Source organism: Panthera onca, chromosome B3, assembly GCF_046562875.1.
Source record: "Panthera onca isolate mPanOnc1 chromosome B3, mPanOnc1 haplotype 2, whole genome shotgun sequence".
Classification (NCBI taxonomy): Eukaryota; Metazoa; Chordata; class Mammalia; order Carnivora; family Felidae; genus Panthera; species Panthera onca.
In genome coordinates, this window is record NC_138344.1 from 32,384,186 (window position 1) to 32,407,747 (window position 23,562).

Below are 23,562 nucleotides of genomic sequence, written 5' to 3' on the forward strand. Positions count from 1 at the left end.
AGTCCCCTTGCCTTGGGAGTTCTGACCCTTGCTTACTGACCAGCGCGCTAACGTGTTCACTTGCAAGGGAACACAGATCTGGGAGGGTAACGGTACTGGCAATAATAGTAATAATGAATAATGTTATTTAGATGTTTGCCAGGCATTGTACTATGTCTGTATATACAGCATTTCCGTCTTGCCATGTTACAGATGAGGTTCAGGGGCTCACGAAATCACGCGGCCACTAGCAGGGCCAGGATTCAAACCTAGATCCATTTTGATTCTGAAGCCTGTGGTCTTTGCACAGCATTGCATAACCCCCAACTGCAGATCGTCAAAGTCCCTGAATACAGCATCGAGGAAAGATGTGAAAAATGTCTAGCCACTCTGGGGATATTTCTACCTGGGTATTGGGGGCCAGCCTTTGAAATCAGAGCTAGAACTTCCATTTGTTGCTGTAGCTCAGAACCCTCAGTCTGCATCTGCTCCTACATGCTACAGCCTCAATTTATCTTCTTATATTTAGGTAAGTGTGTAGCCTGGTTAGGCTCCAGCCTGGCGTGTCTTCATTGCCTTTATAAGGCATTCCAGACGTACTTCCCAAATTCTAGCACCCTATTCGGTTCCTGTCCCACTCCATGCACTGGGTACCGTAATCTGAATCTAATAACGATCGATGAAACCTACAAAAGAAGACATTCTACTTAGGGGGCAAAGGATCATAAACTAATAGAGTACCTTGTAATAAACCACTCCATCCCATTTTCAGGGAAGGGATTCTTAATATAGCAGGAGCTGATGTGGCAAAATGAAACCAGATCCAGGGTTTGTAAGAAATGGAGCTTTAGCATGAAGAAATCTTCACAAAGATCAGACAAACAAATGGAGGGAAAGAATTCTAGAAATCTTATTTGGCAAACTGAACACATTCAAGAGGAAATCATACAGCACTTGTTGAAAGAAAAAGACCTTATGATAAATAATGTAAATTTATGTTCCCCCTAGGTAAATTATGAACCACAAGAAACTTGGTGATAAAACAGCAACAATGAATGGTCTTGCTCCATTGAGTTTAAGGGCCCTTATAGGATGAAAGGCTAGAAAGCCAGGTTTGGAAAATCATTTCTCAAAGTAGAAAATAAAAAACCCAACTTGAAACTAGAATTTCATCTCAAAAGCAGAGGCAAATGCCTATGCTAACAGCATTTGGGATTAGGCCAAAGAAGCATGAGAATATGTACTTCCTGGAGAAATTCTGTAACAGTGCTTCTCAAACTTAGGATCACAAGCTCCTTCTATGATCTGACAAACTATTGAGGCCCTCGGACAGCTGCTTTTTAGGCTATATCTAATATTTACATGTTAAAAGTGAAAGCAAAAATTAAAAATATTCATTTAAAAGTGAACCCAATATATGTTATTTAAAATGTTTATGAAAAGTAACTCTATTTCCTAAAATAAAGACGTCATGATTTTGCAAATCTCTGGAATGTCTAGCTTAATGGAAGACGGCTCGACTCTCCTATCTACTGCATTCAGTCTGTTGCTTTGGATGAGGTACATGAAGAAAGTCTGGCTTCACATAGATACGTAGATGGAAAAGGCAGAAGTATCTTACAGTAGCCTTTTCGGATAATTGTGAATAGATATTCTTTGATAGAACACCAAAACTCAACAATTGATTGGTTTTTAAAAGTTAGCTGTATACATGGAATCTGAAATCATAGCAATGAACTTGTTACACTCTGTTATATTAAAATCACTGGTCTGTTTTGCACTTTGAATGGATCTTTTATCCGTGCATGATTTTGTAGCATCATTGGATTGGTCATTTGGAAAATACTGATTGGCTGGACTATACAGATCTTCCAAAATGTTGAAACATCTTGTCACATAATTATATCCAAAGAAAAACACTCACGTTCGTTAAAAGCACTATCAGAATAGTCTTCTGAGTTAGGGAGCTGTGGAGGTCAAGTGGCAGATACATACACGTTTTCCAAGAGTCCAATTTTTCCTTGAAAAGCTTACTTCATCATTGTCGATAAATACTATTAGTTGTTTTCCCGAAATGATAGGCTCCCTTCATTTGAGAAAGTGTCCACTGAATGCCCAAGTATGAATAACCCTAGTTTATCTTGTTCTTTCAAGTACTAATGGTGTTCCGTGAAGAAGGCCGGTTCAGCGCCCAGCACAGGCCCTCAGGCACTTCCCTTCCAAACAGCCACCTCGCCTCCCAGGGCACAGCAGCTCTGCCTGTGTTCTTACTGCGAGTGATTGGTGAAGACTGATCACCACCTGCACGGTTTCAGGCCACTACCTTGATGGGTACCAAGGTGACAGCAGCTTTGCTCACAATTCTTTTGTCAGATTAATGCAAATACTGACAAAGCGAAAAGGGCAAATAACGTCTCAGTATTATAAAAATAATGGTGACTTTATGGACCCCTTGAGAAAGGTCTCAGGAAAGGGTCCACAGACCATACTTTGAGAACCACTGTCTATGATGACACCCAGAAGGCAGCCGGGACACCTGGCTAATCTGATGTCTAGGATTATAGGTAGCTACGATGAGGATCAATCTTCAATCTAAATAAGTCAGTCAACATTATGGGGGTGCCTGGGTGGCTCAGTCAGGTGTCCAACTCTTGATTTCGACTCAGGTCATGATCTCATGGTTTGGGAGTTTGAGCCCCACATTGGGCTCACTGATGGCGTGAGCCTGCTTGCGATCTTCTCTCTGCTGCTCATGTGCGCCCTCTCTCTCAAAATAAACAGACTTAAAAATATTTTTAAAAATACATCACTCGGGGTGCCTGGGTGGCTCAGTCGGTTGAGCGTCCGACCTTGGCTCAGGTCATGATCTCCCAGTTCAGGAGTTCGAGCCCCGCGTCAGGCTCTGTGCTGACAGCTCAGAGCCTGGAGCCTGTTTCAGATTCTGTGTCTCCCTCTCTCTCTGCCCTGTACCCACTGGTGCTCTGTCTCTCTCAAAAATGAATAAACATTAAAAAAAAAATTTTTTTTTAAATATGTCACTCGACATTAGGTATCTTTTAACCTACAAACCGGATAGATTCAACACATTCCACTGCGATTTCGTCCCCATAAAGCAATACTTTGTCAGGTTTCTCATGCAGCCAACACACTGGCCTACTTACCTGGTGCTGCGGTGGGATGCGCTGTGCACAATCCTTCCCTTGGCTTTCACCTGCCCCCAGCAGGCCAGCACTCGGCCTGAGTTCCTGGCTGACTCTGTCAGGCTCCTGGACGGTCACATACTGGGCCAGCTTCTGCACGCAGCTGCAGCAGCTTTCCAGCGCCTGCTCCTTGGACCCTCCACTAAACTGCACCCGGAACATGCGGCTCTTGTTCTGTTGGGCAGATGCAAAGTTCCCCCAGAAGCCCTCACTTTTATTTACTGTGGGCACCTCTAGGGAGTGCTTCCCTTTGCGGGGAGCGGTAACTCTAGATTGGTAATGTGGATAGAGAAAAGGCAGTAATTTCCTTTCTTCCCCCTTCGGGGAGCTGCTCATACTAAATTTGTTTCCTTCAGGGAATTGACATCAGCAAAAATGGAAAAGCCCGTATCATACGGACCAGGAAAGTCACTACTGACTACAGTAAAATACCAGTGTTTTGTCTTACTCTGGAATAAAGATTTCATAGCTTCTAATTCCTTAGGTGAAAAATCAGTGCTAGCTCAACAAAATTTTTCTAAACCTAAGTATATAAAAGAGCAAACTGGGTACATGGTACTCTAAACAAACCAGCGAAGTTGACAAACGAGACTGGGGAACAGGGGACAGGCAGATACTAAGAGCTAACGAAGCTCCTATTAGCAATCTGTAGTGCCCTTTATTCTTAAAGAAGCCAGACTACCACACAAATTGCCTTTTGCCTTTAATTTACTGTATGAGTTCCATCCCTTGGCAAATCAGCAAATGTGGGAGAGATGCAGTTAGAATTGTAAAAAATTTGGCAACTACATCAAACTTACTGGCTTGTAAGTTTAAAACTAGAACTAAATTGTAACAGTAACAATGATAAATCCAGTATTTTAGTAGCAATAGTCTCCTGTTTTTCTAGTCTAATATTCCATCTAGTTTAGAGGAATCGATACATACCAAACAGATGGTATGTATCGTGTGCCTTTGTTCAGTTTCTTCTGTAAAGAAGTCCAGATGCTAACTCAGCACAGTGACATTTATTAAACACATAAATCACTCTGCTAACAGGAAAATGTTTCTAGCTAGAGTTCACAAAATCCTGTAAGTTCCCACAGGTAAAAATTCCTTGGTTTGCCTAGTCCCAATTTGCACTATTTACATTTTTAGATAAAGCCATTAGGCAAAGCCACATATTTAAGTTAGAGAAAACTCTGAGCATGGCTAAGTGACGGTAAGGTGTCATGTTTAGAAGAACAGACCCTGCCCCCCTCCTTACTGCCACTGTTGGGTGATCTTATCTTTTAATTCATTTCATCTTTTTCCTAAGTATAAAATAATCCATTATCATCCCCTACAACAATGAATATATATAATGTATAAAATATTAATATATATTTTATATATATATATATATGGTAGACTATACTACTGTTTAGTAACCTGATTTTTTTATTTAATAAGAAGTATAAAATAGAAGTATAGTTCATTGCTCTCAATGGCTGAAGAGTATTCCTTTATTTAACTGGCCCCTACTAACATTTATCTATAGCCTTTTTCCTATTGTAAGCCACAAAGCTTTGGTAGGCCTTCTTATACATACATCTGTGCATAAATGCCTAAAAGCAGATTTGCCTGGTCAAAAGGTCTTGGGTATTTTGGTAGTGCCAAACTGCCGTGGGCGGGGTAGTATCAATTTACTCCCACTGAGAGTCTCTCCAACACTGGAGATTCTTATTCTTTTAAATTAAAAAAAATTTTTTTTAAGTTTATTTTTGAGAGCGAGCACAGGCAAATGTGCACACATGCATGGAGCAGGGGCAGAGAGAGGGAGACAGAGGTTCCAAAGCAGGCTCCCCCTGACAGCACAGAGCCAAACTCATGAACCAGGAGATCATGACCTGAGCTGAAGTCGGACACTTAACCAACTGAGCCATCCCAGGAGCCCCTCTTTTAAATGTTTTTAAATCTACTAGGGTAACATAGATTTTTATTGCAGAATTTCATTTCTTTGATTACAAGTAAGGTTGAATATTTTTCTTCTGCATATTGGTCATTTGTATCTCTTCTGTATTACCTATTCATTTCCTTAGCCATTTTGCTCTTGGATGAATAAATCCCCAGACTCTCAAGAGTAACTGAAAGCTGATTTTTCCCTGAGGAAGGGAAAAGAACTGAGAGAACTATACATTCCATTTTTGGTAACTCTATGCATCGTTTTTTATAAAACTGACCTGATTTCCTGTTTACAATTAATTAGTTGTTTCCAATTTACTTACACTACTTTAAACTCTATATGAAGACATCTATATGAAATACCTTTTTTAGGGGTGCCTCGGTGGCTCAGTTGGTTGAGTATCTGACTTCAGCTCAGGTCATGATCTGATGGTTCATGGGTTCAAGCCCCACATTGGGCTCTGTGCTGACAGCTCAGAGCCTGGAGCCTGCTTTGGATTCTGTGTCTCCCTCTTTCTCTGCCCCCTCCCCTGCTTGTGCTCTGTCTCTCTCTCAAAAATAAATAAACATTAAACAAATTTTTAAAAAAGTAATTAAAAAAGAAATACCTTTTTTATATGAAATATCTTTATATTAGATATTTCCATGCTGATTTTGTAATTAACTTTTGAAAAGTAATCACATTTAAAATTGTGCCTCTTAGCTGGATGAAAAGCTGTATACAGAAACAGATGAGTATTAAGTGTATTGTCAGGGCAAAAATCTCAGACCAATCATGTAAGCCTAGAGGTGTCTGTATGTGAATGTGCATAAGAAGGAGTCTGGACAGTTAGGGTTTCTTTAGAATGTAGTTCCCAGAATGACAGGGTAGGCTATATGTTCAATAGCCTAACTGAAGCCTGGCTCCGTATTTGCTTCTGTAAAATTCTCAGGTACAATTTGAGCTTTATCATCTGAAGCCAGAAATATCACCTCAATGCATGTGGACCCAAGATAAAACTAAGGTACATCAAGAAAAATGTGACAGTGAGTTACATCACCATCCCACATCCTCAGTGCCGTGGGGCACAATGGAAAACTGTCACTGGGTTAACAAAAAGGACTCCTAGGTTGAAAATCTTAATCAGATTTATTCTTATGCCATAATTAAGTGAGAAAGGGCTTCTTGTGGTGAAATGAAAAGTTTTCAAGTATGTATCAACAGCCATGAACTGGCCTAAATATAGTCTATCATCTAAGGAGATTAACTCAAAATTACTGTATTTTAGGTGATGGCGTAATGTTAGATTGTTCTCTCCTATTTTAGAACACTTAATTTCAAGTTATTACAACAAACAGAAAATTCCCTTCACACAGACGCCTTGAGGAAACAAAAGTTAAGGATAAGGGCTTGCCTCTTGACACTTCTCTTCATGTGCTCACAGGAAAGTCAGGCTCCGCCTTCTGGAAGGCATTGGCCCAGTAAATTCTGACTCTGGGGCATGAACAGCATCTCCTTTTGGAGATTCTTAAGCCTCAGGCTCTACAGCTGATGTTATATGGTGCCAGCATACGTGGAAGACAGGCACCTGGTTAACACCACGTGGGAGGAGAACCACAGAGATACAAGTCCTCACCAGCTTGCCGGGTTTTCCTGCTGGTTTTAGATCCAATGCTCAGATCTATATAGTCCCCTATCACTAGGACCCCAACCAAAGCAGTTTTCCCCACCACTGGTAGAGAATTCCTCTACCATAGAAAAGGAGGGAGAGGGGAGTACAGAAAAAGGACTTAATGAGAGAAGGGGCTTCAACACTTTTCTTTGATCCTTTACTCTGAAACCAAGAGGCATTACTCAAAGCCTAGGCTAGACAAAATCATGAGAACATTCTTCAGTGAGTTACTGGGGGGTAAAGAGGAGAGTGGTTTATGTTTATTCCTTTAAACCAAAGTCCCTTTAGGTAGGTAATTACATGTAGACCCTTTGCCGGTTGGCCTGGACCATTTTGATCAGAATTACTAACAAAAAAAAGGAAGCCCAACTTACAAGTAGGCAGAACTTATATAATCTACTTACTTCAGCCAGAGGGAAAAGAAGTAACTTTTATTATCCACAGAATTTAAGCTATACTAAATTGCTGATAACAGAATAAAAATTTTATTTCAAAATACTTCTTCCATTTATCAACTTAAACACTGGTGTTTGTTACATAATACTTGGTTAATTAAAAGTTATCCAAGGCAAGGAACACCAAAGATATCCTTTTCCAGGTAAGGCAAAAATAAGAATCTGTTGGTTCAATATTAATATATCAAGTCAATACATCATAGAAAGGAAAAAGAAAGACATGATCTTGATAAGGTGTCAAAAAGCTTTTGATAAAATTTAATATGTAATCCTGAGAAAAGTATTGATAGACAAACTATAACTGAAAGAATATTTCCCTTAAATGGTAAAGAATATCCATCCAGTCAACAGCTAGAAATGTTCTTAACATCTAAACACTTCTTCCCATTCAGGTCAGGAAGATGTCAAAGATGACGCTATAACCATAAAATTAATGTTCTGAAGGGTCTAGATAATTCAGTAAGGTGAGAAAAGTAATAAATATAAACTACTGGAAATAACTATAATTGTCATTGTAGATTATAAAATCACTTTCCTAGAAATTAAAACAATTAACAAATTATCAGTTAATAAAAGTTTAGTAAGGGAGCTAAATTTCAATTCAGAAAAAATCTAATAATAAGCAGCTAGAAATAACTTTGGGATACAGAATATCATTCCCAGTAACAGTTGGCACAACTATGTAGCAATATTTCTAAAAACTACATATATGGCATATATACAAATACATATAACTATACAAATTACGTAAACATATATTTCTACATAGCATGTGATCTATACATATATATAACATGTAATCTCTATACATATTCTGTCTAAATACTTTGAAGAGGAAAGTAAGTCAAAACTAGCCAGTAGGTGATTCAAAGAAGAAATATAGATGGCTAACAAAGACACAAAAAATGTTCATTCTCATTTGTTATCAAAGAAATGCAAATTAAAGGAAGATGTTCATTTTTGCCAATCAGATTGGAAGCTAGCTTTTTAAAAAGTTATTTTTAATATTTTTAATGTTTATTTATTTATTTTAGAGAAAGCAGAAGTGTGCATGAGCAGGGGAGGGGCAGAGAGAGAGGGAGACAGAGACTCTCAAGCAGGCTCCATGCTGTCAGCACAGAGCCTGATGTGGGGCTTGGACTCAAGAACTGTGAAATCATGACCTGAGCCAAAATCAAGAGTCAGACGTTTAACCGAGCCACCCAGACGCCCCAATAGTTATTTACTTTGGGGAGAGAGAGTGTGTGGGTGGGCGGGTGTAGAGTGAGTAGGGAAGAGCAGAGAGAGAAGGAGAGAAAATCCCAAGCAGGCTCCACGCTGTCAGCATGGAGTCTGACACAGGGCTTGATCTCATGAACCATGAGATCATGAACTGCGCCAAAATTTAAATGATACGCCCTATTAGAATTTGGATAAATGAGCATTCTTACATACCACTAGTTCTGTAGAAACAGAAACAACCTACAGAGAGGGCAAATGTACAAGATAAATATATATTCTAGGCTTCTGTCTCAAGAGCCCTGCAAATAAATCCTTATGAAAATCAAAACATTTTTATAATAGTGGAAACGTGGGGATTAGTTAACTGAATTATGTTGCATCCAAACAATAAAATGCTAGGTAGCCACAAACAATCACATTTTCAAAGACTAAGAAATGACTTGGTATAATATTCCTGACATAATGTTACATGACAAGAGGGCAGGATACAAAGTACTCTGTATACTACAATCCCAAGTTTATAAATTATCTATACAGCAGACACAGGGTTCATTGCCATGAGCTGATACATACAAGAGGCTGGAAAAGCCAAGCACTCATTTTGCTAATATTAGCAGATTGGAATTGGCCACATTACATTGTCTGGTCCATGAGACATAAGTAGACATATTCTAGGGGTTGTGCAAGGTGGAAGCCTCATAGAAAGTTTATGCTTTCCTTATGAAAGGGACAGATGAAGCTGGTTTTCCTTCAATAGACATTCAATAGAGCTATAGCAACCATTTTGCAAATGTGAGGGAGAGGCCAAGGAATTGCTAAGATGTTGACCTTGGCACTGTGAAATTGCTGAGCCAAAGCTACCACCTCCCTATTTCTGTTATTTAGTGAAAAAAAAAAAAATACACCCCTAATTTTGGGGGCCACTATGTCTGGATTTTTCTGTCATGTGCATTTAAATGCTATCTTGACATAATATACCTGCCACATAGCAACTTTAAAATGTTAATAATGATTATTTTTCAGTGGTCAAATTATGGTTGGTTTTTATTTTACTCTTTATAGTTAAAAATTGTAATAGTATATATCAGGAAAAAATTAGAACTCACATATCAGACATATGGCACGGTGTAACTTTTAGAAAGACATGTACAGTTGACTCTTGCAATGTGGGAGTGAGGAGTGCTGAAATTCCGAGTAGAACTTGTGACTCCCCCAGAACTTAGCTACTAATAGCCTACTATTAACAGGAAGTTTACTGATAACATAAACAATTAACACATTTTATACGTTACATGTGTATATATTGTATTCTTAGAATGAAGTAAGCTAGAGAAAAGAAACTGTTAAGAAAATCATAAGGAAAATACATTTATAGTGCCGTACGGTATTTATCAGAAAAAAAAAAAAGCCACAAGTTCAAACCTGCGAGTTCAAACTCATGTTGTTCTGGCATGACACAGTCCCAGGCTGGGAGTCAGAAGATAAGTCGGTGGCCCAGTTCTCTGACAGCCAGTTACAACCTTGACTATTGGCATAAGTTGAATTCTGTGCCCTCATACATAAATGAAAAGAGGGGCTCTTGAGTATGTGCTCCAGACCCCTTTGGCAATCTGGTGAAGCCAGTGAATTGCTTCCCAAAACAATGTGTATGTGTGTGTTTTAATAAAGTTTATTTATTTTGAGAGAGCAGAGCCTGTCATTTCAGCCCAGTGTAGGGCTTGAACCCACAAAGTGTGAGATCAAGACCTGAGCCGAAACCAAGAGTCAGACACTCAACCGACTGAGCCACCCAGCTCTCCCTACCCCAGCACCCCCCTTGCCCCCGTCAAAACAATGTTTTTAATCACATAAAATACATTGGATTATAAAGGAAACCAATTATACTGAAGTAGTTTACTACAATATTAAAACACTAATTTGTGAATTAACAATACATATGCTTAACACATAACTAAAAAGCTCTAGCAGAGGGACTAATCACCACCATAATTCTGAGGCAGTGATGAGCCTGACACCGAAGATACCTGTGATGCGGCATGAAAGTAGCTGATTTCTACTGGGGCAAAGGTCTAATACGACTGGGCTCTGATGCCTACATTCATAGCTGAAGGAAATGATACATCTCAGTTAGGTGTCAGTGAATACGCAGTTCATGGTCTCCTGAATTCTTTAAGGACCCTTTGGAGGGTCTGTGAACCCCAGGCTAAGACCCTTCTATTAGGCGCTCTGTTAGATGCTCTTCCAACTCAGTCTATGAGCCCATGAAAAATTAGGAGCTTTCACCTAAATTTCAATATTATCTACTGGGTGAATGTTAACAGATTTTTTTTTTTACAGTTATTTCTGAAAGAAAATAATCCAGGTGATTAGTCTGTATTGTATGTTTCTCTGATGAGGATCATTCTTTATGTTTAATGCAGCTAGGAAGCAAGTAAAAGGGAAATTTTTGAATAGTGAAAAGGGAAAATGAAAAGACAGTAAAGTATTCGAAAATAGTAAGACAAACAATGATGTACCCCCCATCCTCGCAGTTTGTGCCTGGGGACTGGAGAATGGTTGCACGGCTCTGTCAGACAGGCATCGACAGATCAAAGCCCTGGCTCTTCAGCAACACCCTCTTCCTAACTAGGCTTCTGCCTCTCTACACACCTTGTTTCATGTTATGTTCCCAATACAAACCTTTCTTAAACATACATATTCTTCCCAGTACCATTTCCCCTGCAAACAGAAGCTCCCGCACTCACTCCACCCCCATGCATAAGTTAGAAGATGACAAGGGTACGATCATTTGCTTAAAAATAGTTGGCTACACAGTATCTTGCCTTTATCGTTGTTCCAAACAAAAGACAATCCATGCGTCTCACAATCTTCAACCAGTTCTTGCTACCAATGAGTGAAAACCCTTCCTGAAACAAAATAATTAAGCACAATTAGCTGTAAGAAGCCAAAAGGGACATGGAGAATAGCTATGGTGCAGCTGCTTCCCATTGGAAAGTTGTAGACTGATTCTTAGATTAAGCAGAGTAGAAATGACTCAACATCACCCGTTGCCAAGGATGACCATTCCAGTAAGTCCTAAGGCTCTTCCTGCCTGATCAACAGTAACAGTCTCAGCTTTGCTTAAACTTTTCATACTGGAAATCAATAAAATATTAAAGATAGTTAATGTCCATAGTCATATTTGCTATAAAATACATTTCTAGGATTTGCCAATATGTTGGTAATTCGATACATCCTTGTAAGTAAAGGATTTCCATTATAAGAATTTATTAACTTATCTGACACGTCTAACTACACAGAGTTCTCTTCATGAGAATCTCATTTTCCGATTCCTACAAATGGAAAAATCGAAGCAACTTGTTTTTGGATGCTGAATGTCTAGTTCTTCGTTTCAATCTGAAAGAAGAAAAGGCAAAGAGGGCAGTAGAGGGCACACTAGTCTCAAAAGAGAGATGGCAGTTAGATCTTTATGGTAGAAAGATGAGCTTTTTCTGCAGCTTATTAACAGTAAACAATTGATTATTTAACCATTATGGTCACTCATAAGCTCCAATTATGTCAGTGGATTTCCTCAGTTAAGAAGCCTGTCAAGTTAGAATGTGTTTAGGCTCCACTAATACTAATCCAGGGAACTGAAAATCTAGCAGTATACAAATCCTGCCTACGCTGCCTGTCTACCTTGTAGTGTTAATCCACCAGAGCCAAGGAAGGCTGCTGGAAGAATCTGAGAAAACTCCTACTTTTAGAAAACAAAAGAAAGTGTCCCTTATAAATAATGAACCCTCATAGAGTCTCTCTTCCTAAATCTGTATCTGGTGAAACCACAACTTCCAGAGAAATGGAGAGCCGGGGAAAACTGTGTGTTAATTCCTTGGCATTTTCATTTGAAAAAGAAAAAAAAAAAACATGCTGATTCTAAGAGTTTCATCATTAGTTAGTAGCTTTTATTTTTTTAGTGAAAAAAGGCAAACCATCTGTGATTTCTTAAAACTCAGAATTAGCAAAAAGAAATGTGTTCACTATCAGATCCTAAACATGTAGATACTGTAGTGTAAAACAGCAGTATACGAAGACCCTGGCACTCACACACATTGTTGGTGGAAAGTGCAAGCTGGTCCAACTCTTATGGAGCATGATTTGGCAATATCAGGATTACCAACACAGTACTCTCTAACCCAGCAACTCCAATCCTGGGAATTCATTTCACAGATCAATCTGCACACATGGGAAGTGATGCATGGACAAGGTTAAGCATTTCTGCATTTCTAACAGTAAAAGACCGGAAGCAATTCAAGTATACATCAATAGTGGGCTGGTTCAATATGGTACTCTACAACAGAGTACTATACAACTGTACAAAAATAATGCTCTATATCAGTGCTGTTCAGTAGAAATATAATTTGAGCCACATATGTAATTTTACATTTTCTAATAGCCACATTTTATAAGAAGTTGGTAAAACTTTAATATTTTAATTAACTTAATATGTCAAAACATGTCAACATGTAAACACTGTAAAACATTACGGCAGTGTAAAAAAAAAATGAAACTAAGTCTCTGAAACCCAGTGTGTTTTACACTTAACACCACATCTTAATTTGGATGCTGCATTTTTGATGGCTGAAGTGAAAGGTCATTCTACCAAAATAAAGTTTAATGGGAAAATAATTTACACTGCTTCCATTTTAAAATCTAAATTTAAATTTAAATTCTGGTTTTCATTTCACATTTCGGGTGCTCAGTAGCCACTTATGGCCAGTCTGTTGCTGCCTTCTCAGACAGTGCAGTTCTACGATACGTACTAATCTCTAAGGTATATTGTTCAGCAAAAAGCAAGTGACAGAACGGTGTCCACAATATAGTACATTTTGATAAGAAAAGGAGGAAACATACAAAGTATATTCTTATTATTTGCTTATATTTACATTAAAAAGAAATTAGAAGGATTAGTATAGACTAAGAAAAAAAGCTATCTGTACAGAGTGGGAGTAAACAGTGCAGATGGGGGCAGGGGTTGGAGTAAGATTTTTTACTCTATGTCTTTTTTTGAAAAAATATTTATATTTTGGGAAAGTGCAAGTGGTGGAGGGGCAGAGAGAATGGGACAGAGGCTCTGAAGCAGGTTCTGCGCTGACAGGCTGACAGCAGTGAGCCCGATATGGGGCTCAAACTCACAAACTGTGAGTTCATGACCTTAAGCCGAAGTTGGGCGCTCAACTGACTGAGCCACCCAGGTGCCCCTACCCTATGTCTTTTTATATTGCTTTGTGTTTTGAACTACATAAGCCTGTTAAGCATTTATGTGGGAATATCTGTGAAAACAAGGACACCCATTCCAATATGGCAAAAACTCAAGGAAGAGGTAGAAGACCTAAAGAAATGATAAATCCATGGGAACTCTGTACGATTTTTATAACTTTTCTGTAAATCCCAAACTATTCTAGAATAAAAAGCTGATTAAAAAAAAAAAAAAGAAAGAAAGAAATGAACCGCTCTTGGCCCTGCCCTGATCTCACCTGTTCCTGTCTCTAGTGCAGTTTGGGCTCTAAGGGACATCTTCACTGGACTGCTCCACAGATCTCTCCATGTAAGCTTGTCCAGCTGGATCTCGACAGTTGTCCTCCGCACACATTGCCATTCCTACACGGTGTTGCCTTAGTAAATGGCATCATGCACACCTGCCTGTCACCCAAACGATCACTGGGCATCATGCTTGACTCCTCCTTTCCTCACTCCTCCCTCAACACCAAGAAGTCCTCAAGTCTCCGAGATCCTACCCCCAAACAGCTTCCTCACCCACCATTCTCCCCACGTACACTGCCACTGCTGCAGCAGGCCACCACCAGTTGTCCCCAGAATTGCCACACGATCCTTGGATCTGGTCCCCAGATCCCCTGGTCCCCTAGAAATTAGGTCCAGGCCTAGTTTCTCCATCTATCTGTGCTACTGCCAGAACAGTACTTTGTAAAACAAGCATCAGATAAAGTCATTCCCTTTCGATGCCACCGCCTCATCATCCCCTCCCTCACTGCCTGCAAGAAGCACCTGCCAGATAGAGTTCAAATTCCTCAGTGCATGTAAATTTCTAACATTTGGCTTCTGCCTTTCATGTGTGATTATTTCCTTCAATTCTCATCTAAACGCTGTACCGGAGCCCATACAAAGCTCCCTGAAGTTCTGCAAATGCACCATGCTCCTCACACCTGGATTTTGTTGTACAGCTCACTTCTGAAATGGCTTCCTTTTTCATTGATTTTTGAAAACGCAGCTTTATCTCCACAATTCCCCGAGACTAAGTGGGCTGACCTCAGAATTCTGTGCTCTCAAAGGATCTTGTACTTACCTCATAAGTGGTTACATTTCATAAACTGAGGAGGAATCTCTGAGCAGGCAAGGCAGGTTCTAGAATGTGTCTCATTACCCCCTTGAGATCCCAGCAACTAGCACAATGTTTAGCAAATGCTACTGGATCCACCCCAGTGGCCACTCCACTTAGGACTCTGTGCAGTGGCCATGTGGGGAAAAGTGGTGTCTCCTCCCTGACAGTGTCTCTCATTCGAGCCATGTTAGAGCCCGTCATAAAACCTGTCCAAACCATTTGCCTTAGAACTTTGTATATGTCTTCTCTCTGCCTCTCCCCCTGATGTTTTTTTCTAATTAACCTCCAATCATTATTCATTTCATCCCTAACCTCACTTGGGTCACGCTGTTAGACTTTCTCATAGCACACACAGCACTGATCACAGTTGGTGTGTCTGTAGTGATTATTTGCTTTATGTCTATTTTTTCCCTCATTGTAAGCCCCATGCAGGCAGGGGCTATATTTGTTTTTTGCTCACTACTGGATATATACCACCCATAATAGTGTTTGACACTGGAAGATGCTTCAGTGAGTTTTCAGTGAATGAAAGAATGAAGCTCTTTCTTAAAATTAACAGAATATTTCATGCCAGTATTTCTTGGGAACAACGAAGCCCATACATTTATTACCTGTCCAATGATGCAGAACATCTTACTTTTATTTGACTCATACCAATCTTGTTGAAGATTCAAAAAGTGCTTTTTCATCCTAATGTTTTGGGCTTTAATAAAGAAGCCTGTGTACCTAACCACTTGCCATTCATATATTCGTAGATTTTAATAATGCATCTCCCTGTCTCTGAAAATCCACCTCTTTGAATCTCCTTTAAGGCTTATCCATCTGATAAATTCAGTTTAGCTCAACTGATAGCTCCTGTATGCAGCCTCTCCTGACTTTCTCGGATAGTTAAGTAAATCTGCTCTGTGCACCTACAGCACACTGTACCAGCTGCTACTAAAGACTCACCATCACTGAGCTCTACTACGGCGGACTACTGTGCTATAGGTTAAAAAGACACAGAAGCTGCCTAAGGGCAGGGGAGAATGCATCAGAATCACCCAGGGAGCTGCTCCTCCTGGTGCTCAGGATACTGTTCCATCACCTGGTCAAAAACCACTGCCATAAGAAGCCACTGCTACCTGATGAGAGTCTGCCATATCCCTTTGAAGTGCTGGGTGGTGGAAAATGGTTAGGAATTAATAGCATAGGGTAAGAGGGGGAAAAAGAGAGGAGTACTCTAGGAAATGCAAAATTTACCACCGACGAAAGAATAGAGCCAAAACTAAGAAGTCATGTCGAAGATAGAGGCATGCAGAAGCTAAAGGGAATAAGACTCTCAAATAGAGAATGATCGACAGTGTCAGGTGATGCACAGGGATGGAGTGAAAATAAGGGCTATGAAGTCTGCACTGAATTCAGCAGGTGGGACTAGATGCTACTAGGTCTGTGTATATGTCACTCTACCTCACTCTCCTTCTAGATCCCACTTTATTGCAAACTCCATGAGACCAAGAATTGTTTCATTCATCTTTGTATCTTGCGTGTCTATTGAATTAAAAAAGGAGTGCCAATCTCTGGCCCCCTCACCCCCGCCAGTCCTCTGATCATCCTGTAGCCTATTCCCTCCTGCTGTCCAGCTCCAGCACAGTCTCTCTGCAGTGGCACAAAGCCACATGATTCCAAGGGGCACCATACCACACTTTTGTATATATAAACAGAACCGCAAACTTTGATTTTCAAGTATTATAAATTACAAAGTTCATTTCTAGATTTTAGTTATCCACCTTCTCCTTGGCCTCCATTACCATAAATAATTAACAGTTACCAGAAAGGAAGCCAATCAAAAGAAAGGAAAAAGGAACTAATTAATGGAGAGGTCAGAGGTAGACAATGTGATATCCAAGAATGATGGCGGGGTTGGGGGCGGAGAGAGGGTGGGAACCTACACCTTCACCCTGACTAAACTGTTTCCCTTGCTGTCGATTCTATTACTGAACTAGTTTCGTTAGTGGTTCAGACTCCTCTCAGGTCTGAGCAGGCAAGCCATGAGGGCATCATGGGGGTCGTCACATTTAGCTAAGTAAATTAGCTTTCAAACCATGCCAGATATGATCATAAGTGCTGTGAAAGAACAGCAGCTTACTTTTATGGAAGTAACAATTAAAAAATGCTCACACCTGCTACAAATACTCTGATTCAGAGGAAAACAGCAGAGGAGAATATGGTTACAAAAATAACTCGATGACTAACCATTAGACAACCTACCTAGTCCTCAACCCCAGAACACCCAAAGGGCTTCTTGATGAATGTGAGGTGTTTAGGTGCCAGGTGATGTATTTAAAAACTAGATCCTATCTTAAATTTCAGAGTTGTGTTTCTGACTCACTTTGCCTGGAGCTCAAGGTCTGTGAGGTTCAAGTTACATTGAAGATAGGAAAAAAATATCCATGATACAAGAGCCGCTACAAAATATGAAGATGACAATGTGCACAGAGAAGAAAGCAAGAAAAAGGACTGGGATCTTTAAAAATTAATTTTTCGGGGGACGCCTGGGTGTCTCAGTCGGTTAAGCGTCCGACTTCAGCTCAGGTCACGATCTCGCGGTCCGCGGGTTCAAGCCCCGCGTCGGGCTCTGGGCTGATGGCTCAGAGCCTGGAGCCTGCTTCCGATTCTGTGTCTCCCTCTCTCTCTGCCCCTCCCCCGTTCATGCTCTGTCTCTGTCTCAAAAATAAATAAACGTTAAAAAAAAATTTTTTTTTTTTTTTAATTAATTTTTCGGGACGCCTGGGTGGCTTAATCGGTTAAGCATCTGACTTTGGCTCAGGTCATGATCTCACGGTCTGTGAGTTCGAGCCCCGCGTCAGGCTCTGTGCTGACAGCTCAGAGCCTGGGGCCTGCTTCGGATTCTGTGTCTCCCTCTCTCTCTGCCCCTCCCTTGCTCATGCTCTTCCTCTCTGTCTCAAAAATAAATAAAAACATTAAAAAATTTTTTTTAAATAAAAATTAATTTTTCAATAATCATAACCAATTACTTATTAAGCTAATAAAAGGGAAAAGATAAAAACATCTAGTTTGAGCATTACAATTTTAAATTATTTTTTAATTTGGGGCACCTGGGAGGCTCAGTTGGTTAAGCATCTGACTTCAGCTCAGGTCATGATCTCCCAGTCCATGAGTTCGATCCTGCTGACAGCTCAGAGCCTGGAGCCTGCTTCAGAGTCTGTGTCTCCCTCTCTCTCTGCCCCTCGCCCCACTCGCGCTCTGTCTCTCTCTCTCAAAAATAAACAAACATTAAAAAATAATTTTTTTTTTTTTTTTTTAATTTATTTTTGGGACAGAGAGAGACAGAGCATGAACGGGGGAGGGGCACAGAGAGAGAGGGAGACACAGAATCGGAAACAGGCTCCAGGCTCCGAGCCATCAGCCCAGCGCCTGACGCGGGGCTCAGAGCCTGACGCGGGGCTCGAACTCACGGACCGTGAGATCGTGACCTGGCTGAAGTCGGACGCTTAACCGACTGCGCCACCCAGGCGCCCCTAAAAAATAATTTTTAATTCAAGTATAATTAACATACCATGTTACATTGGTTTCAGGTATACAATATGATTCAACAATTCTGTACATTACTCAGCGACTATCAAGATGAGTGTACCCTTAATCCTCTTCAACTATTTGCATCCCCCCACCTCCCCGTTGGCAGCCATCTGCTTGTTCTCCGTATTTAACAGTCTGTGTTTTTGTCTTTTCTTTCTTTGTTCATTAGTTTGTTTCTTAAATTTCACATGAGTGAAATCATTTGGTTTTTGTCTTTGTCTTATTTCACTTAGCATAATACTCTGCAGGTCCATCCATGTTGTTGCAAATAGGAAGATCTCATTCTTTTATGTGGCTGAGAAATACACCATTGTGTATATATATACCACTTCTTTATCCACTCACTTAATGATGGACACTTGGGCTGCTTCCATAACTTGGCTATTGTAAAGCCACAATAAACATAGGGGTGCACATATCCCTTCAAATTACTGTTTTCATATTCTTTGGGTAAATACCCAGTAGAGGAATTACTGGGTCTTATATTAATTTTTAATTTTTTGAGAAATCTCCATACTGTTTTTCACAGTGGCTGCACCAGTTTGCATTCCCACCAACACTGAACCAGGGTTCCTTTTTGTCCATATCCTTTTTTGGTTTTCTTTTGTTTTTGATTTTAGCTATTCTGATAGGTGTGTGGTGATACTTCACTGTAGTTTTGATTTGCATTTCCCTAATGATGAGTAATGCTGAGCATCTTTTCATGTGTCTGTTGGCCATCTGTGTCTTCTTTGGAAAAATGTCTCTTCCTGCCTTCTACCCATTTTTAAATTGGATTATTTGGGGGGGGCGTTTGGTGTTGAGCTGTACACGTTCCTTATACATTTTGGATTCTAACCTCTTATCAGATATGTCTTTGCAAATATCTTCTCCTATTCCATAGGTTGCCTTTTAGTTTTGTTGACTGTTTTCTTTGCTGTGCAGAAGCTTTTTGTTTTGATGTAGTCCCAATAGTTTCATTTTGCTTTTGTTTCTCTGGCCAAAGGAGGCACATGCAGAAAAATGTTGTTATGGCCAATGTCAGATAAATTATTGCCTTTTTTCTCTTCTAGGATTTTTATGGTTTCAGGTCTCTCATTTAGGTCTTTAATCCATTTTGAGTTTATTTTTCTGTATGGTATAAGAAAGTGGTCCAGTTACACTCTTTTGCATGTAGCTGTCTAGTTTTCCCAGCACAATTTATTGAAGCTGATTTTTTTCCCAATGCATATTCTTGCCTCCTTTGTCCTAGATTAACTGACCATAAAAGCGTGGGTTTATTTTTGGGCTTTCTATTCTGTTCCAATGATCTATGTGTCTATTTTTGTGCCAGTACTATACTATTTTGATTACTATAGCTTTGTACTGTACCATGAAATCTGGGATTGTGATACCTCCAGCTTTGTCCTTGTTCAAGATTGCTTTGGTTATTCAAGGCCTTTTGTGGTTCCATACAAATTAGGATTACTTCCTAGTTACGTGAAAAATGCTGTTGGTATTTTGATAGAGATTGCATTAAATCTGTAGATTGCTTTGACATTTTAACAGTATTTGTTCTCCGAATCCATGAGCATGGAATGTCTTCCCATTTGTCTGTGTCATCTTCAGTATCTTTCATCAATGTTTTATAGTTTTCAGAGTACAAGTCTTTCACCTCCTTGGTTAAAGTTTATTCCTGGGTAGTTTATTATTTTTGGTGCAATTATAAATGAGATTGTTTTCTTAGTTTCTCTTTCTGCTGTTTCATTATTAGTGTCTAGAAATACAATGGATTTATGTATATTAATTTTGTATCCTGCATCCTTACTGAGTTCATTTATCAGTTCTAGTAGGTTTTTTGGAGGAGTCTTTAGGGTTATCTATCTATCTATCTATCTATCTAGTGTCATGTCATCTGCAAATAGTGATAAATTTACTTCATCCTTACCAATGTGGATGCTTTTTATTGCTTTTTCTTGTCTGACTGCTGTGGCTAGGACTTCCAGTACTATCTTGAATAAAAATATCGACAGTGGGCATCCTTGTCTTCTTGTTCCTAACCTTAGGGGAAAAGCTCTCAGTTTTTCACCATTGAGTATGATGTTAATTGTGGGTTTTTCATAGATGGCCTTTATTATGTGGAGGTATGTTCCCTCTAAACCTACTTTGTTGAGAGCTTTTATCATGAATGGATGTTGTACTTTGTCAAATGCTTTTTCTGAATCTGCTGAAACGATCATATGGCTTTTATCCTCTTATTAATATGATGTATCATGTTGATTTGTGAATACTGAACCACTCTTGCATCCTGGGAATAAATCCCACTTGACTGCGGCAAATAATTTTTTTTTAATGTACTGTTGGGTTCAGTTTCCTAATATTTTGTTGAGGATTTTTGCATCCATGTTCATCAGAGATATTGGCCTGTACTTCATTTTCAGCAGTGTCTTTATCTGGTTTTGGTATCAGGGTAATGCTGGCCTCACAGAATGGCCTTTCTCTTATATTTTTTGGAATAGTTTGAGAAGAATAGGTATTATCTCCTCTTTAAATGTTTGGTAGAATTCACCTGTGAAGCCATCTGGTCTTGGACTTTGGTCTGTTGGGAGTTTTTGGTTACTGATTCAATTTCATTGCTGGTAATTGGTGTGTTCAAATTTTCTATTCCTTCCTGATTCAATTTTGGAAGGTTATATGTTTCTAGGTATTTATCCATTTCTTCTAGGCTGTCCAATCTGTTGACATATAATTTCTCATAATATTCTCATAATCCTTTGTATTTCTGTGGTGTTAGTTGTTATTTCTTCTCATTCCTTTCTGATACTGAGTCCTCTTTTTCTTTTTAATGACTGGCTAAAGGTTTATCAATTTTGTTGCTTTTTCAAAGAATCAGCTCCTGGTCTACTGTTCCTACTGTTTTTTTGTCTACTCTTTTTTTATTTCCTTCCTTCTACTGGTTTTGGGTTCTGTTTTTTCTAGCTTCTTTAGGTGTAAGGTTAGGTTATTAAAGATTTTTCTTGCTTTTTGAGGTAAGCCTATATTGCTATAAACTTCCCTCTTAGAACCACTTTTACTGCATCCCAAAGATTTTGGACCATTGTGTTTTTTAAAAAATTTTTTAATGTTTATTTTATTATTTTTGAGACAGAGAGAGACAGAGCATGAACGGGGGAGGGGCAGAGAGAGAGGGAGACACAGAATCGGAAGCAGGCTCCAGGCTCCGAGCCATCAGCCCAGAGCCCGATGCGGGGCTCAAACTCACGGACCACGAGATTGTGACCTGAGCCGAAGTGGGACGCTTAACCAACTGAGCCACCCAGGCGCCCCTGGACCATTGTGTTTTAATTTTCACTTGTCTCCATGTACTTTTTGATTTCCTCTTTGATTTCTTGGTTGACCCATTTATTATTTTATAGCATGTTACTTAACCCCACTGTATTTATGTTCTTTCCATATTTTTTTCTTGTGGTTTATTTCTAGTTTCATAGTGTTGTGGTTAGAAAAGATGCATAATAGGACTTCAATCTTTTTGAGTTTGTTGAGTCTTGTTTTGTGGCCTAATAGGTAATTTATTCTGGAGAATTCTCCACGTGCACTTGAAAAAAATGTGTATTCCACTGTTTTAGGACAGAATGTTCTATATATATCTTAGAACTATCTGGTCCAATGTGTCATTCAAAACCACCATTCCCTTGTTGATTTTCTGTTTGGATGATCTGTCCATTGATGTGGGTGTTAGTGTCCCTTACTATTACTGTATTACTATTGATTGCTTCCTTTATGTTTATGTATGTGGCTTTTTCCCATGTTGGGTGCATAATTGTTTACAATTACTATATCATGTTGAATTGTTCCCTTTATGATTATGCAGTGTCCTTGTCTCTTATTACAGTCCTTATTTTAAAGTCTATTTTGTCTGATATAAGTACTGCTACCCTGGTTTCTCTTCACTTACATTTGCATGATAAATGCCTTTCTATCACTTCACTTTCAGTCTGCAAGTGTATTTTAGGTCTCAAATGAGTCTGTTGTAGGTAGCATATAGATGGATCTTCCTTTTTTATCTATTCCGTTACACTGTATCTTTTGATTGGAGCATTTAGTCCATTTAAACTCAAAGTAATTATTGATAGGGGTACCTGGGTGGCTCAGTTGGTTATCCGACTTAGGCTCAGGTTATGAACTCATGGCTAGTGAGTTTGAGGCCCCACATCGGGTTCTTTGCTGACAGCCTGGAGCCTGCTTCAGATTCTATCTCCATCTCTCTCTGCCCCTCCTTTACTCACACTCTCTCTCAAAAATAAACATTAAAAAATTAAATCAAAGTAATTATTGATACGTACATACTTACTGCCATTTTGTTATTTGTTCTGTAGTTGTTTTGTAATTTTTCTCTACTCCTTTCTTCTCTTGTTCTCCTCTTTCAGTTTTGCTGCCTTTCTTTAGTGATATATGTAGATTCCTTTCTAATTTTTGCCTGCTATTGGTTTTCGATTTGTGTTTATCATTAGGTTTACATCTTATGCAAACAGGAGTCTATATTAAGTTGATGGTTGCTTAAGTTTGAACCCACTCTAAAAGTCTTAAATTTTTACTCCTCTTCCTACTGCCTCCACATTTTAGGTATATGGTGTCATACTTCATGTCCTTTTATTTTGTGAATCCCCTAATTTTTATTGACATATTTAATTTTACTCGTTTTGTGCTTCCTACCTTTCTGACTCATAATTATGGTCTTTCCTTTCCACTCAAAGAATCCCTTTTAACATATCTTGTAAGACTGGTTTAGTGGTGATGAATTCCTTCAGTTTTGTTTGGGAAACTCTTGATCTCTCCTAGTCTAAAAGATAGGCTTGCTGGATAGATTCTTCGTTGCAGGATTTTTTTCTTTCTTTCTTTCTTTCAGTACTTTGAATAGATCATGCCACTCCCTTCTGGCCTGCAAAGTTTCTGTTGAAAGATCAGCTCATAGTCTTATGGGGCTTCCCTTGTATGTAACTGTTATCTTTTGCTGCTTTTAAAATTCTCTCTTTATCATTACTTTTTGCCATTTTAATTACTATGTGTCTTGTTGTGGACCTCTTTGGGTTGATTTTGTTAGGGGATCTCTGTTTCTCCTGGATCTGGATATCGGTTTCCTTCCCCAGACTTGAGAAATTTTCTTCAAATAAATTTTCTGCTCCATTTTCTCTCTTCTCCTTCTGGGATCCCTATAATAA

At 39.3% G+C, this 23,562-nt stretch overlaps 1 protein-coding gene across 3 annotated transcripts in view; it reads right to left on the reverse strand.

The window, feature by feature from the left end:
• REC114 (REC114 meiotic recombination protein) overlaps window positions 1–23,562 on the reverse strand; it is a 173,312-nt gene that overhangs the window by 5,465 nt on the left and 144,285 nt on the right. For 2 of the 3 annotated variants that reach the window (XM_060618113.3, XM_060618111.2), the window contains 2 exons: window positions 11,253–11,336; window positions 3,141–3,353 (listed from right to left, as the gene is read on the reverse strand). In XM_060618113.3, coding sequence (XP_060474096.1) covers window positions 3,141–3,353; window positions 11,253–11,336 — 297 coding nt within the window. The remainder of the gene's footprint in view (window positions 1–3,140; window positions 3,354–11,252; window positions 11,337–23,562) is intronic. The other variant, XM_060618112.2, reaches the window with a different exon arrangement.